Source organism: Sylvia atricapilla, chromosome 7 (assembly GCF_009819655.1).
Source record: "Sylvia atricapilla isolate bSylAtr1 chromosome 7, bSylAtr1.pri, whole genome shotgun sequence".
In the NCBI taxonomy this organism is placed as follows: domain Eukaryota; kingdom Metazoa; phylum Chordata; class Aves; order Passeriformes; family Sylviidae; genus Sylvia; species Sylvia atricapilla.
Genome location: NC_089146.1, coordinates 1,667,773 through 1,682,612, shown reverse-complemented (window position 1 = coordinate 1,682,612; position 14,840 = coordinate 1,667,773). Strand labels below are relative to the sequence as shown.

General features: G+C 46.3%; 1 protein-coding gene across 7 annotated transcripts in view; it reads right to left on the bottom strand.

Annotated features, from left to right (window-relative positions):
* AGAP1 (ArfGAP with GTPase domain, ankyrin repeat and PH domain 1) overlaps window positions 1–14,840 on the bottom strand; it is a 303,821-nt gene that overhangs the window by 64,769 nt on the left and 224,212 nt on the right. For all 7 annotated transcript variants that reach the window (XM_066322379.1, XM_066322381.1, XM_066322380.1 and 4 more), the window contains one exon: window positions 8,495–8,656. In XM_066322379.1, coding sequence (XP_066178476.1) covers window positions 8,495–8,656 — 162 coding nt within the window. The remainder of the gene's footprint in view (window positions 1–8,494; window positions 8,657–14,840) is intronic.

The following is a 14,840-nucleotide window of genomic DNA, read 5'->3' as shown; positions in this document are numbered from 1 at the left end:
GAGCACAAAGTTACACTGAGCACAATTACCTGATTTTAACCTTTTCACTGGCTGTAGCCTTATAATACATAATCACCTAAATTCACAATATTTTAATTTAGGTATGTAGGTACATAATGAAATGAGATTGCCCTACACTCCAGAAAAACTGGACGGCACCTGTAGAACAGACATTCTTATTTAAGGAACAGAAGCACCAACTTCTCTAGCAGGATTAACATTTTACCAGCACTCATCACTGCCTTGCAAACATCACCTTGTGGCCATCAGGAACCGTTCTCATAACCAAGATCTCAGTGTGAGGCTGACAGCACGTTGCTGGGGACACTAATTACCCAAAGCCAGTGAGATGCTCAAGTGCCACTTGTTTTCATTCAGTTACAAAGCTACTCCAAGCTTATTCCTCCCCCCCAAAAAACCAGGCCAAAGCCCAGCGTGGCACCGAACACACAGCGAGCCCTTCTGCTGTCGCAGCGCTCCAAGTGGGAGCGATTTTTAGGGAAACGCAGAAACTAAAATAAAGCGCCGTCATTCTCTCACTCTCCAGATGTGCCAGCGCGTGCAACCACCACCAATTCATCCCAGGCCTCATCCCCTCCAGAATGCCCTTTTCCTGCTGACCACCACTGCGACACTTTTCCTTTCAACCGGGGAGGCGGAACCGGCCGCCTTCTCCCGACCCCGGCTTCTGAGGGGAAGCAGGGATCTTTCAACTTGTTTAGCCGGCAATGAAGTAGGTTAAAACAATAGATGAGCTTCACCTCCCTTGTCTTTCCCTCCTCAGCATCAACATAAGTGTCTTTCAGCAGCATCCCTTTCATGTCAGGGAGGCTGCGGCAGCCGAGGCTGGAGGATTCCAACCAGTGACCTTTCTGCCTCGGTTGAAAGCCGGGCTCTGAAGATTCGGGCTGGTTTTATTAATTTCTGCCCTCCTGCTTCCCGGGTGCACAGCCCTCGGCCAGGACTGAGCTTCCTGTGCGTGAAGCCACAGCTGATGAGTGGAATTAGAGCCCAGGAGCGTTTTGACAGGGAGAGGTGATAAACTCAAACAAGCATCTGGCATTACAGACAACAGATACGGGCACGCACTGCTGGATTTTCTTTTTAAAGTTCTCTTGCAGGCAGGGAAAACACAGCTAGGTATTTTGCCCGTTTTTAATGCAAATTAAACCCTAAGACCTGCCTTGTTTTGGGAGGTATTTAAAAGAAATGGTTTCCTAAAAAGCAGCTAGAGCAGAGAATAGTTAGTCAGGAGAGGCTCACAACTCTTGTGAGATAATCTGCAAATCGAGGATGCAAATACTTAACTGAACAAACTCCTAAAATCTCACTGAAAGCAAACTCATCGAAGTCCAAGTCCAGGAAGCGGAGTTTAAGTGTTACTTGCTGCAATTCCTGAAATGCTTCATGTACAGGAAGACCACACAAATGACATGATGACCAACAAATTGTAGAGATGAAGAGAATTCAGCAGTAACCCTAAATGATTATAAACCTATTTAAACCCCCTGAACCTTCCCAGCAATCTGCTTATCCTGCCAACCCCTCCAGCTCCAAATAAATCCTTCTTTTCTTCATTCAGCATTGCTGTCAAAATGCCACTTTTGTATCACTCTCTCTTTAAGCCCTCACTATTTTTTAAAACTATGAACATTTACTTTCTAAAACTTCAGGCACTTAAAGAGACCAGAAACAGAAGCAAAACCTGCTGTCACTAAACCCTTTATCAGAAGATGCACAGAAATACTTCACAACATAATGAGAACATACTCCTCTTCTGTGTGATTTGGGTCTGCATTTGGGATTTTAAACTTTGTATCTATGTATTTGTTTTTAGAGGGGGAACGCTTAAGATACCTCGTATCATTCTAAGGAGAGTATAGCAAAAAAGAAAAAAAAAGGGCAAGGAAAAAAAGAAAAATAAAAAAAAGGAGAAAAAAAAAAAAAGGCAAGCAGGAAATTATTAAGGAATTACTGTTTTTTTTTTTCCCCTCCTGATTAATCCCCAGACTTTGTGCTGTTGCTGTACCCCAATACCATTACAGAGCAGGCTGTAATTATTGATTTATAGGGACCAGCTAAAATAATTAGGATGGCAAGATCACCAGGAGTAACTTTTGCTGTGTTCCTACACGGGCAACACCTGTTTCCTATACACTTAATTATCTTCTGATGGACTCCAAACAGCTTCTCCTCTTTTCCTTGAAGAAGTTTTGGTGGCAGCTTAGTTCTGGGCATCACTTCAAGCAACACAATCCATCCAAGGGACCTCGACATCCAATGGATTTGATTCCAAAGGTCACAGACTCTTTAATAGGTGAGTGGTTTTGCCCTTGCTGCAGCTGCAGGTCAAGATATTACATTTCAGAGAAAAGGCAGTGACGACGCTGTGGCTTTTTGTGCTGGAAAGGTTTGTGAACATGCTGTCCTCTGACAATGTCAGAAGGTTTCTTCAGGACCATAAAAAGCCAGGAAAAAAAAAATTAAATATATCTCTAAGAGCAGCAAGTAAAAATACCTTCCTTCATCATGGTGCTTAATTCAGGGTACAATAAGCAAGTATTAGCATTAACAATGTCAAGTCCATCTGCCAAAGGAAGAATCTGCTCTCCCACTTTTGCTCCTTGAGTTGTTTCCACTAAACTTCCAAAAATCCCAAACGACTTTTTTTTTTGTTTTTTTTTTTTTTTTTTTTTTTTTTTTTTTTTTTGTGCTTAGAGGAATAGAATTTTTTTAGTTCAGCGTGGCCACCACAGTTCCTAAACTCTGCAGCCAAGGAAGTGTATGTTAGAATTACGTGGAGGACATCACAATGAGGTGCCAAGAACACTTAAATCGCCTCAGGGTATGATGCCAGCAGGTAAATCACCACGATGCTCAGGAAAGCTTAGGGTAGGGAAAACGCCCACAGGTTTTCCACGCATTTCAGCGACCCTCTGTATTGCTTCTTTTTATTCTTAGAACAGCCAAGTTTCATGTGTTATACAGAGAACTGCATTTCTGTAATTCACAACCATTCTGGTGGTGGGGTGGCTGACAGGGACACAGGGAGACACCAGCTGAAAGCACTGATGGTTTTGCTTATTGCTAAAAGAACATATGAGAAGTCTCTCTAAACCTTGTTCTTCCGTCCACAGAAATTAAACTAACACGTGTTAATTTCCCACTTAACTAGGGCTCAGTTTTCAACACTCAGTGACATAAAACACACGTGTTTTTAAAAAAAAAAGGGACTCTTAAAATACCTTTACCACTTTAACCCGAGAAAATCCAAAAAAATTAGGATTTCTCAGTAAACTGGGGTTCATCCTTTAGCTACAAGCCAGAAAGCGTAAACCTGCAGTTGGGTCTGGACTGAACAGAGCAGCGAAGCACCAGAAAAAGCAATTACTGCACAAGGGACAGAGAACAAATACCTTTGTGTTAAGAAAACAGTTCTGAGAAGAAACATAAAAGGTCCTTCTTTGTCCTTCAAAACTTCTTTAGAAACAAATGATGAAGAAGAAGAACACGGATTTCAGAGAGTTTGGAAAGTCTCCCTGAAGTTGCTGATCACATTTCCTGCTCCTCAGGCGCTGCCTCCCAGCTCCACCTGCATGATGGACGTGGAGCCAGGGGGGTTTTGTCCCAGGGTGCCGAGAGAGGAGATGAATTCCCTGCCCTGGGAGGGTGCCCAGAGCAGCTGTGGCTGCCCCTGGATCCCTGGCAGTGTCCCAGGCCAGGCTGGATGGGGCTTGGAGCAACCTGGGACAGTGGAAGTGTCCCTGCCCGTGTCCCACCCCAGGAGGTGGAACGGATGTGCTCCAAGGTCCCTTCCCACCCAGCCCATTCCATGATCCTCCTGAGGGAAGGAGTGGATGTCCCCACCCCACTGGGATGGGGCTGTGGTGGCCCTACAGCAGACCTGAAAAGATCGGGAAAATGAAAATGAAAAGCTTGGAGAGCAGGGATGATCCCAGTGCTGAAAGGCAGCCTGGGGCTCTCCTAAAACCCCAGTGACGGATGGAGGGGAGGCAGCCTCAAGCTGGCACAGCCATAAAAGCTTTAAAGCTAACAAGAGTACGAAAAATAAACACTAGGAAAGATCTTCTTGTGAAGAGTATCTCCAAGAAAGCTTTTTAATTTTTCTGCTTGTTTTCCAGCTGAAAAGCCTTCCTATTATCCCTGGCTGTTGCAGGAAGTGCAGCAGCACAAGGGGACCCAAACAGATGAGGCTCTGAGCAGCCATTCCTCTTTGAAACACAGCTCTGTCTAATCCTGCTCCGAGCAACTTCAGGCGGCGTGGTGGGAAAAAAACTGCTGGTTGCTGGCACCTTGCCTAATGTAAGCATTCCTGCTGCTACCCTCAAAAACACTGAGGGATTTTTTTTTCAAGTGACAAGTTCTGCACAGAGAACTGAAAAACTTCTCCCTGGGTTTCACCGCGCTGGGAAAAAAAAAACTGACAAGAATCTGATTTTCCAAAATAAGAACTGAATTTTAATTTTCATCCAAGTGCAGCGCAGGTGCTTTAGCATTTTTGTTGCTGTGAGCATTGTCTCAGAAAAGCTGCGGAAAGATAAACCAAGTGAGATGAAAGAGCCCATCCCAGAAAGAGAGGGCTGTGCATGTGCAGATAGTGTGGAGAGAGAAGAATCAGCACGACCTTTATGGAAGGGCATAAAAGGGATGAGCATCAGTCCCTGGAATTGGTGAACCACCCCGAGCTCAGTGTCCATCATCGTGATATCTGAATACTTGGGCAGAGGTCAATGATCAAAGCAGGCACGTTCAAGGAGGGGAAAAAAGCCCTGCAAAGTGCAGTAAAAACGCTTGAGTTTGCTGAAGACCAGATTTAAACCTCATTGAACACCTGAGCTTTGGTGCAGACAAAAATGAAGGAACCCAGAATTCCTGTTTGAAAGCTGACGCTTGAAACATGCCTGGAGCCAAAGGAAGGCGACACAAAATCTAGAATTAACCACACCATCTAACTCTGATCCATTGTACCTGCCTGAGAAAAGCGACTGCAGGAGGACCCTCCTCCTCCTCTGCACGTGGAGCCCAGCATTTCCAGAAGGAAGGAAGACATGGTTCTCCCACAGTTATCACCACAGGCTCCCAGTGCCCGTTTACAGCAAGTCACCTGCTGCTTCTCAAGCACCTGGCTCCAAGTGTCTCCATCTCCCAGAACATCTTCTTCGATGGCCTAATTTGGATTTGTGGTCTTCGAAAGTGCAGTAACCTCCTGAGGGTGCAAATGTATGTTACGGCGGGGAAAGAAAAATCCCCAAGGGAATCTTTTAGGTCACTAGACAGATTTGTAGCCAAGTGCTGGAGAACAAGGAAATCACTGGAACTGGAAACTGCTTTGAAGTGCAAGACAGATGTGGAAATCGTAGAATCATGGGACATCCAGAGCTGCAAAGGCCCCACAGGGATTATTGAATCTGGCCCCTGGCCCTGCACAGACAATCCCACCCTGGGCATCCCTGGGAATGCTGTCCAAACCCTCCTGGAGCTCTGGCAGCCTCGGGGCTGTGCCTATTCCCTGGGGAGCCTGGGCAGTGCCCAGCACGCTCTGGGGGAGGAACTTTTCCCTGGGATCCAACCTAAACCCCTCTGACATTCAACTGCTTGGAGCAAATACCCAGAACTGCCTGAACCTGGCTGGACTCGAGGATCTTGGAGGCCCTTTCCAACGCCAACGATCCGGTGACTCTGCTGTGCACCAAGGCAAGCCCCAGAAAATCCACAGGACTTGGGAAGAGCGGCCTCCCCGGCCTTTCTGAGCCTTGCTAGGACGTCCTTAATGGGAATCCACAACCACTATTACTCTTTGTGAGACGCCCTTCTCCTAAAAGGACAGGAGCTGGAGCACGCCTCATTGCCTTCTCCTTCAGCTCCCGCTGACAGACGAGGCTGCCTGTCCTCGCTGTCAGCCATCCCCTCCCAGCCCCGCAAAGGATTCAAGGACCAGCAAGATGAGCTGTCTGCTGAAGGATGCCCAGAGCTCTGGGATGCCCAGGGCCCTGCCTGGAAACTCCCGAGTCCTGCTCCTGCCGCCAAACCGCCGCTTTTCAACAGGAGGGTTGTGCCTGACAAGAGATGTTGTAAAATTAGAGGGTTTAACAACCACTGATGCCCTCCTGAGACACAACTGGCAAGTCCCACACGGAACAGAGTGCTCAGCTCAGAAGACACGTGGGAAGAGGCAGGTCAAAGGAGGCTGATGGGCTCATGCAGAGGTATGAACACTGTGAAAGGAGATGTTGGCACTGCTGGAGTGTGCTCAGAGCTTCACCTCCCTTGTGAAAGGGAAAGGAGCTGGGGAAGGGGCTGGAGCCCCAGGAGAGGCTGAGGGAGCTGGGACAGGGGCTCAGCCTGGAGAAAAGGAGGCTCAGGGGGGACCCTGTGGCCCTGCACAACTCCCTGACAGGAGGGGACAGTCGGGGGGTCGGGCTGTGCTCCCAGGGAACAGGGACAGGAGGAGAGGGAACAGGGCCAGGGGAGGGGCAGGGTGGATACAGAGGAAAAATTCTTCACAGAAAAGGTTGTCCAGCTGCCCAGAGCAGTGCTGGAGGCCCGATCCCGGGAGGGATTTAGAATATGTGTGGATGTGGCACCAGGGGACATGGATTAGTGGTGGCCTCGGCAGTGCTGGGGGAATGGCTGGACTCGATCTCAGAGGGCTTTTCCAGCCTAAATTATTCTACCTCCTTTAAGGCTCCCTGAGTGTTACTGAGCTGCTGCTGGCCAACAGCTCCTTGCCTTTCTGGAAGCACACTGATCCCATCTCTACGAGAGGGGACAATCTTGTTGAGTTATTGCAAGAGGTTTCAGGTAACATGGTGTAACGCTGGAAGACGAGGAGGAGAAGAGGAAGAGAAAAGAGAGGAGGATGAAGGACAGACTCTGCAATCAAAACAGAGACATCAGGGACAAGTGAGCCAAGTGCAAACCCTCCACTGCCTCCTCGGGGTCCCTGCCTGCAGCCCAGAACCACACAGGCTCCAGCTCCAGCGCCTTGTGAGAATAATCTCCCCAGGAGAAAGAAAACATACACCTATTAACTGCTCAGAAAGAGGTTTTTCAAAGGCTCTCGATATCCAGCTGGCCTTGATCCACATTAACTTCAACAAAATACTCTTGGGCCAATGGTGAACGCTCTGAAAAATCCCCTCTGTAATTTGCCATTGAGGTATGAAAATAAGTGGTGTAAAAGGGCTTCTTTAAAAGTGAAAAAAAAGACAAATTAAAAACGAAAGGTTGAACTAAAATTTGGCTTCGGGCCATAAACTAGGGAGAAACTAACAGCAAAGATAGTTAAATGACTGGAAAGAGAACACAACAGGAGCTGTTATGAAAAAAAAAAAAAGCTGATGGCTTTTTAGAAAAGGATTTGTATAGATAGCTGGGGAAATAAATTCCGGATGTGATAGAAGTGCAATTGAGAAATTAAATAAATGGAAAATAAGGATGACTAAGTAGTAGTTAACATGCCCCTTCTCAGTTGTATACTATTATCACATCTATTTTTAATCTCTTCAGCTGTCTGCAATTGTCATCCTTTTTTCAGAACTTGTTCCAACATTCTTTGATACTGAATTAGCTGTTTTTCACTTTCCCATGCTTACAACCACATCTTTTTCTTACTCAACACTCCCCTTTTCCCACAATGTTATTCCATTGTCTCCCTTTTTCATCTCTCCTTATGTGTTGACTCCCCAGTTTCTGAGCCCTCCAACCACCCTTGTTCATCTCTTTTTTTCTGGAGCTCTTTTGGTTGAATCCTAGCATGTTTCTTTTCTTCTTTTCTAAAGCTGCAAGCATGTTTTATATCATATCTGGCTCCTGTACACATTGTTACCCCTTCAGAAGGGCATTGAACAGCTACAGCAGTGTGGAAATAGTAAGCTAAACTAAGGGAGAAAAAGAAGTTCTTTTTGGCTTTTGCTTTTTGGCTCATAAAAAAAAAAAAGAACCCAAACATTTAAACTCTCCCCTTTTCCCTTTTATCCTCAAATAACACAAGCTTTCCACGAGCAGCTGAATATTCAAACAATGAGAGGCATCAGAAGTGTTGGCCATTCTAGAGCTCAGGATGTGCCTAAGGAGATGTGATAACACAAGATTTAATAATACTGAAAAAAATACGCAAGTTCTGACGTGATCTGTGTGCTATGGAGCGAACCTGAATTTTTCCTCCTTGTTAACCTTCCAAGTGTGCCTCTTCCTTACCTCAGCACCTAATGATGCTCCATATTAACTTGGGGACTCTGATTTATTAAAAAAAAAAAAAAAGTTCTAAACACATTTCAGGCAGCCGAATCCACCACCGTGACGCCTCAGATGGTTCAGCTCCATCATTACAAGCTCACTCTTTAATTTCTCACAATTCCCTCTTCCCTCGTGCATTCAGAGCCAAGGCTGTAGCCGAGCTAACAACACTCTTTGGAATGGGCATTTTCAAAATCCAGGCTTGAATTTTTTTTTTTTATTTTTTGAAACCTACCTTCAGCCGTGCCCGAGATGCCGTCGGCTTTGAAGTTGCTTGTGCTTTTCTTCCGGCGGTGCTTCTTTCTGTTGGCGTGGGGGGAAGGAGGGGGGTCCAGTTTGGGGCTGGTGGTGCTGGATATGCTGGGGCTGGAACACACCGAATCTCCCAGGCCGGTGTCTGCAGTTGGGTGGGGGGGCAAAGAAAAGGGGAGAAAAATCAAAATGCTGCCACATTTCAGGGAGCGGATGGCTGGAATCCAAGCTACAAGCCCTGCCTCTTCGCAGATACTGCTTTGGGTGCATTCAGGAGATTCTCCAAACAACAGCCATCATTTTTTATAAAAAAACCCCAACTTGGCTGAGATGCTGATTCAAGTCCTGTTAGATTGACAGGACTCAGCATCAATTTTAGGAGCAGGCCAGCTGGAATGCACAAAAACAATTGCAAAGTGCTTTAATGCTTCCAATTGCTCCCTCCTCCAAAGATCTTCATCTTCCCCAGCCTCAAATTAATTGGTTTAACACATGGACATTTTAATACATAAATAGAGATAGCCCTGCATCCTCTGGATGTTCTCTGCTGGCATTAATATCAGACAGACATACACTGGAAAGGTGGTGATGGCGATAAAGGAAGGAAAATAAGGTAAGTCATGTACACCTGGTACAGGTAATAATTGTGTGATAAAGGGTCGCTTCCTCCCTGCTCCCAAGGAAAATAAATAACCCCACACTACTCTGTTCAGCTTCCTGCTTTATTAACTCAAACAATTTTAAGAACTGGGTCCTTCCACACAGTAAATACTCAAGTAACCTTAATACAGGATTTCCCCCCAAGGTTGGTAATATGATTTTTGTTTAATTACCGGCTTGGTTTGGATTTTAATTATAAAATTCCACATAAAAGCTATACTTAAAGGAAAGCACTTGCTATTATGGAAAGTGAAGCCATTTCCAGAACCTTGCTTAAATACCATATTGCACCTTAGTGAGGTATCAGGACTGCATTTATGTGCCATATCCTTAAAATCTCCCAGACAGATATTCAGCAAATACATTCTCATGATTGCCTTTTGGGGTTAGATACTTGATGATTGGTTTTAGGATAGCAAGCACAGGGAAAATAATAAAAATCCTTATTATAAAGCTTAAGTGTAATAACAGGAGTGTATTTAAGTTTAACTTAATACGTCAGAAAAATATCAAGCCAAAGATTATTAAAAAAAAATAGCTTTTGATTTTTTTTTTTTGCATAGTTAAATTCCCCCAGAACTGCCTATTTGACAAAACCCAACTTATTTTGGTTTCTTTTTCCTCCTGATAAAGTTTATTTCCTAATTACCCCCTAAGCACAGTGGTGCTCTAAGTTATTAGTGGGGGATAAATTATGTAGCTAATTGCCTGGCAAGAGAGACCAAACCAAACATTAATCTTTATATTAAGGATTTCTGTTCTTTTGCCTACATCCACTAGCTTGAAACCAGTTCCCAAGAATTTAACCCCAAATGAGAATCATGGGAATATATTTACTCTGTATCAGTGTGGGAGATTTTAAGGCTTTGACCCATAACGGGTGCAAGTGGCTCTCCTGGCAGAGTTTGCTGTCTCTGCAGGAGAGGAAGAAGGCAAACCCAGGTGAAAATCCCCGTGGGAATTCTCTCAGCCAAGGTGACGCAGATCCCTTTGGATCCATGACATGGAAAGAAGATGCAGAAGAGGGTGCCAGAAACACAAAGGCATGAGCACAGATGCAATGGGGTTGCTGCCAGCCCCAAATACTGACCTCCAGCTTGACTCTGGAGGTTTCCAACGGTGATATTCAAAAATGAAGGAAAAAAACCCCATTTTGCCCAGAGAGGCTGTGGCTGCCCCATCCCTGGAATTGCCCAAGGCCAGGTTGAACAGTGGGGCTTGGAGCAGCTTGGGATAGCAGAAAGTGTCCCTCTCTGAGGTGTTAGAACTAGGTGATGTTTCCTGTTCCCTCCAACCCAAACCTTTCTGGGATTCTTTGATTCAAAACGCTTCACTTCCTCCACCCTCATTCCCGGCTTTCACTTCAGGAACACTTAAACCCACGCCAGTTCATCTCCTGCCCCTGCACCCATCGAACAGTGAAAAAAACCCACAATCCTGAGGCAACGCCACAGAACACATCCTGTTAAAAACCATCAGGGGACATCCACACACTGGTGGCAGCTCTGTCTAATTTCCAGGCCGTAAATCCCCCCAACAAAACCTGCTCGAGAGCTCTGAAAAATGAGGGACGTACGGGGCTGATGCCTGGCGTCGGAGAGCTGAGGAATTAACCTCCCGTGGTAAATCCTCGTCATCCACAGCCCCTTCCAGGTAATAACCTGCTGTCCTTGGGTCAAACTGCTCTCAAGTGGGAGCCCGGAGCTTTCCCTCCCCCTCAACCAGCAAGGAAAGGTTGATCCCTCATAAATGGAGCCGAGCTGCTCTCGCCGGTGTGTTACTGCCCCGGATTCCCGCTTTCCGAGCCCACCCTTTGAAGATGGGAGTTATTTAACATTCCCCTGGTTTAAAATATGAGCAATCAAAAGGCGCTGGGCTTCCACGCTGTGCTCTCCCATTCCCCACTCCTTCTCTTGCCTGACAAGGTATTCTTCAAATTGAAAAGAGGGCTCCTGAAAGCCCGGGCTTCGGGAAACTGTAAATGAGTTCAGGCTTCAGCCCGCTGAATGCAATTTCATCCTCCTGACTGAATACAAATAATGCATTTTATTTGGTATCAATTACCACGCCTGAGAACAGACGACCACTGCAGGCACTTTTAAATATATAATAAAATAAAATTTAAAATAAAAAAAAAAAGAGGGAGGAAAAAAAAAAGGCAAGGAGAAAGGCACGGCAAATTAAAAAAGCAAGCGCCTCATTACTCCCCATCTCAAGCAGCTTTGACAGAGGCACTGGAACTCATAAGCTGCGTTCCACTGGGCTGGGATGGGCTGTTTTCCAGCCATCCTGCACGTTCAATGTCAGCCATTAGTTCTTCCCAATCGGGCATCAATGTTCAACACACACCCGAAAAAATATATAATACTGGTAATAATAATAACAATCTGCAGCCTCTCCGAGCTTCAATACTTGAAGTATGAGTCAAAGCAGCAGTTTCACTTTTCACTCGGGAAGCTGACAAGCATGACTAGAGGGGGAATAAAATAACATTCAGTTCGCATAAATATCAAGCGGGCTGCTTGAGACTGATGGGCCAGGAATGTATTCTTAGCCATCATTCTGGCAGACAGGCCCAAGGACACTCATAACTTATTTTACAATCATTTAGTTTCAGCTCAAGTGGAAAACGTGACAACTTATCTCTGCTGACAAGATGCCATATCGAACCTTACAATTAACTCTGCCCCGATTATCTGCCCAGCCCATCATTAGCTCTGCAGCTCTTGATGGACTGTAGGGGCATGGCTTCCCTTGACGATGGTCATCATCTGCAGGGTGCAGAGCTCCATTACACGACACTGAGGACAAAACTCTCCCCTTGCTGCAGAGCTGGGGTTGTCCTGACCGCCACAGCCTCGTTTTTGCAGCCGTTCTGAAGTGATGCGCAGCAAGACGCTGCAGGAAAACGTCTTCTCCCCCAAAAACAGAGCGTCCTCGTGGTTCAGCCCACCCCTGCTGCTGCCCGCAACCTCCAGGAGTGAGCCAGAGATGTCCATGTTCTGTCCCACAGCAGCCAAGAGCCTTCCTTCCCGCCCTCCATCCCTCCCCAGTGCCATTACTAACTCCTTCAGCTGCAAGGGAGAGCTGATGCAGCCACATGGCAGAACACTTGGCTTGGAAGGGGCCTTAAACCCCAAATCCTGCCGTGGGACACCTCCCCTTATCCCAGGTTGCTCCCAGCCCTGTCCAGCCTGGCCTTGGACACTTCCAGGGTCGTGGCAGCCCTGTATAAACACGTGCAGCATCTCACTCCACACCCAAAAGCAACAAGTGACACTCGGTGACCAAACACCCCTCGAGTTATGAAGAGATGGGACATAAAAACCCCACCCCTCTGCTCTTCACATGGTGATTTTTCTCTACAGGTACAGGACACATGGATTAAGACGGAGATTGCTCTGCTTGTGCAAGTCCAACCCTCATTTGCGAGAATTTACCAAACAAAACAAAAAAGCAAAGGCAGTTTTTACTCCACAAAGCAAGTGCCGTGTCTGCCTCTCTCCAAGATCCATTTTGCAATTATGGTCATGAGAGAAATTCCTTTCAAGTGTGACAAACTGTGGTAGAAGAAAGGAGGGGTGGAACAGAAGAAACACTTTGTCTGCAACTACAATCCGGAGTCAAGAGACAGAACATTAAATGAAAACCAATCCTCAGAAGAGTCTCAAGAGCTGTGCTGTTGTACTGGGTTTTATTTGCTGTTTGAAACAATTTGATATCCTTTCCCAGTCTTACACACATCTTCTAAAAGGTAACTTGCCATCCAATTCCCACATCCTATCTTTTTAAATATTCTGGTATTTAGAAGCTGCGTGCGCTCAACAGATTGCGCTGTGCTCAACCTCCATTTGTGCCCCTTAAGGACTTTGAGAGTGTCCTTCTGGATTTGAAAAGAGTGGAAAATAAACAGAAACATCACTGAATCACAGGACTGGATGTGACCCAATAGATCATCCAGTCCCACTCCTTGCCATGGGCAGGGATGGACACCTCCCACTATCCCAGGCTGCTCCAAGCCCCATCCAGCCCGGCCTTGGACACTTCCAGGGATCCAGGGGCAGCCACAGCTTCTCTGGGCACCCTGTGCCAGGGCCTCTCCACGCCAGGGGCTCTGCACCCTCACAGGGAAGAATTTCTCTCAATATCCCATCTCTCCCTGCCCTTTAGCACTGGGAAGCCATTCCCTGTGTCCTGTCCCTCCATCCCTTGTCCCCAGTCCCTCTCCAGCTCTCCTGGAGCCCCTTTAGGCCCTGGAAGGGGCTCTGAGCTCTCCCTGGAGCCTTCTGTTCTGCAGGTGAACATCCCCAAAACTGAGCCGTCTGAAACTCGATCCAAACCCAGACTGTGCTTCCTGGTGCCTCTAGAACAGAAAAACAACTACCTTGCATCCCAAATTGCCAAGCCCCTGCACCAAACCTGTCAGAGATACGACTCCTTCAGCACCCGTCACAGCAGAGGTGCGGGAGAGGCCAGCACAGGAGCCAAGAAGGCCAAGGAAATGAGGGACAATAAGCCAAAACCAGCACCCAGGCCAGGCTAGAGGAGCTGGGGGCTGGAAAAGCAGGAAAAGAGGCAACATGTGAGGTACGGGAATAGCACAGCACAAAGGCTGGGACACAAAAGTCCAAGAGCGGAGCTTCGTCGTTGGCCCACGGTTCCTATTCTCTCTGTCACACACACAACCCTCTCTCCTGTGCAACCATCTGCAGCGGAACCAAGGATATTCTGACCCCTTCTATCTTCGTGCCTTTTGATTTATTTCATATTTTTGTCAAATCACCTATTTACAAAAACTTGAAACAAACTCAACAGGTGACGCTATTCTCCACAGACCAAAGTCGAGCTTGATCTGGTTTACATTTTTCTTGCATCTTCTTGTTAAAATTTTCCAACAGGCTTTCAAAGTGAAATTAGACTTTTTTGTCAAGCCCAGCTCCCCAACACGGCCTTATTCTCAAGTGGCTGGAGATTGATTAATTTGGGTTTTTGATTTGCCGAAGTGACAAGAAGTCAGACGTTACAAAAGCGGGAGCGGTGAATGGGATCAATTAAAGAGCAGAAGCAGCAACACAATTAATAGCACCAGGTTCAAGAGGAGAAAGAAAGCGCTGATGACGAAAACAACAGCAACAGCTCTGCCTGCAGCAGGAATCTTTGCTGCGACCCAAGGAAGGCTGAATCCAAAGAGGGTGTTTCAGAACTTTCACTGTGCCATTAGTGCTGAAATGAAATAAGGCAAAGATGTCGGTAGCTCGTGGACTGAATAATAAAAAAATAGCTGGACACTTTCATCTTCCACACATGTGTTTTAAATAAAGGTGAGAAAAGCAATCCTTTTATTTAAACAGGGGAAGCAAGAGACTATAACTATCTGTAGTTTGTATTTCAGACCCATTTCCCTGAGCTGAGATTTTTCTGGCTGTGAAATCCACTGCTCTCCAGCTTCCCTTTACAGCTATTACCGTAAATGTGCTATCAAGTTCTTTATCTTCCTCCTCTGCCTCAGACCCAAGTTAAAGGGATGCTGCAATCGCACAGCCACCATGGAAGGCTGAAGTCAGGCACAGACGTACAGGATTGACATTAAAATCCTGCCAGAACTGCAGCTTGGCACCAGTCTGTGGATGTAATAAACACCTGGGAGTGGGGGAGAAGGGGTGGCACAA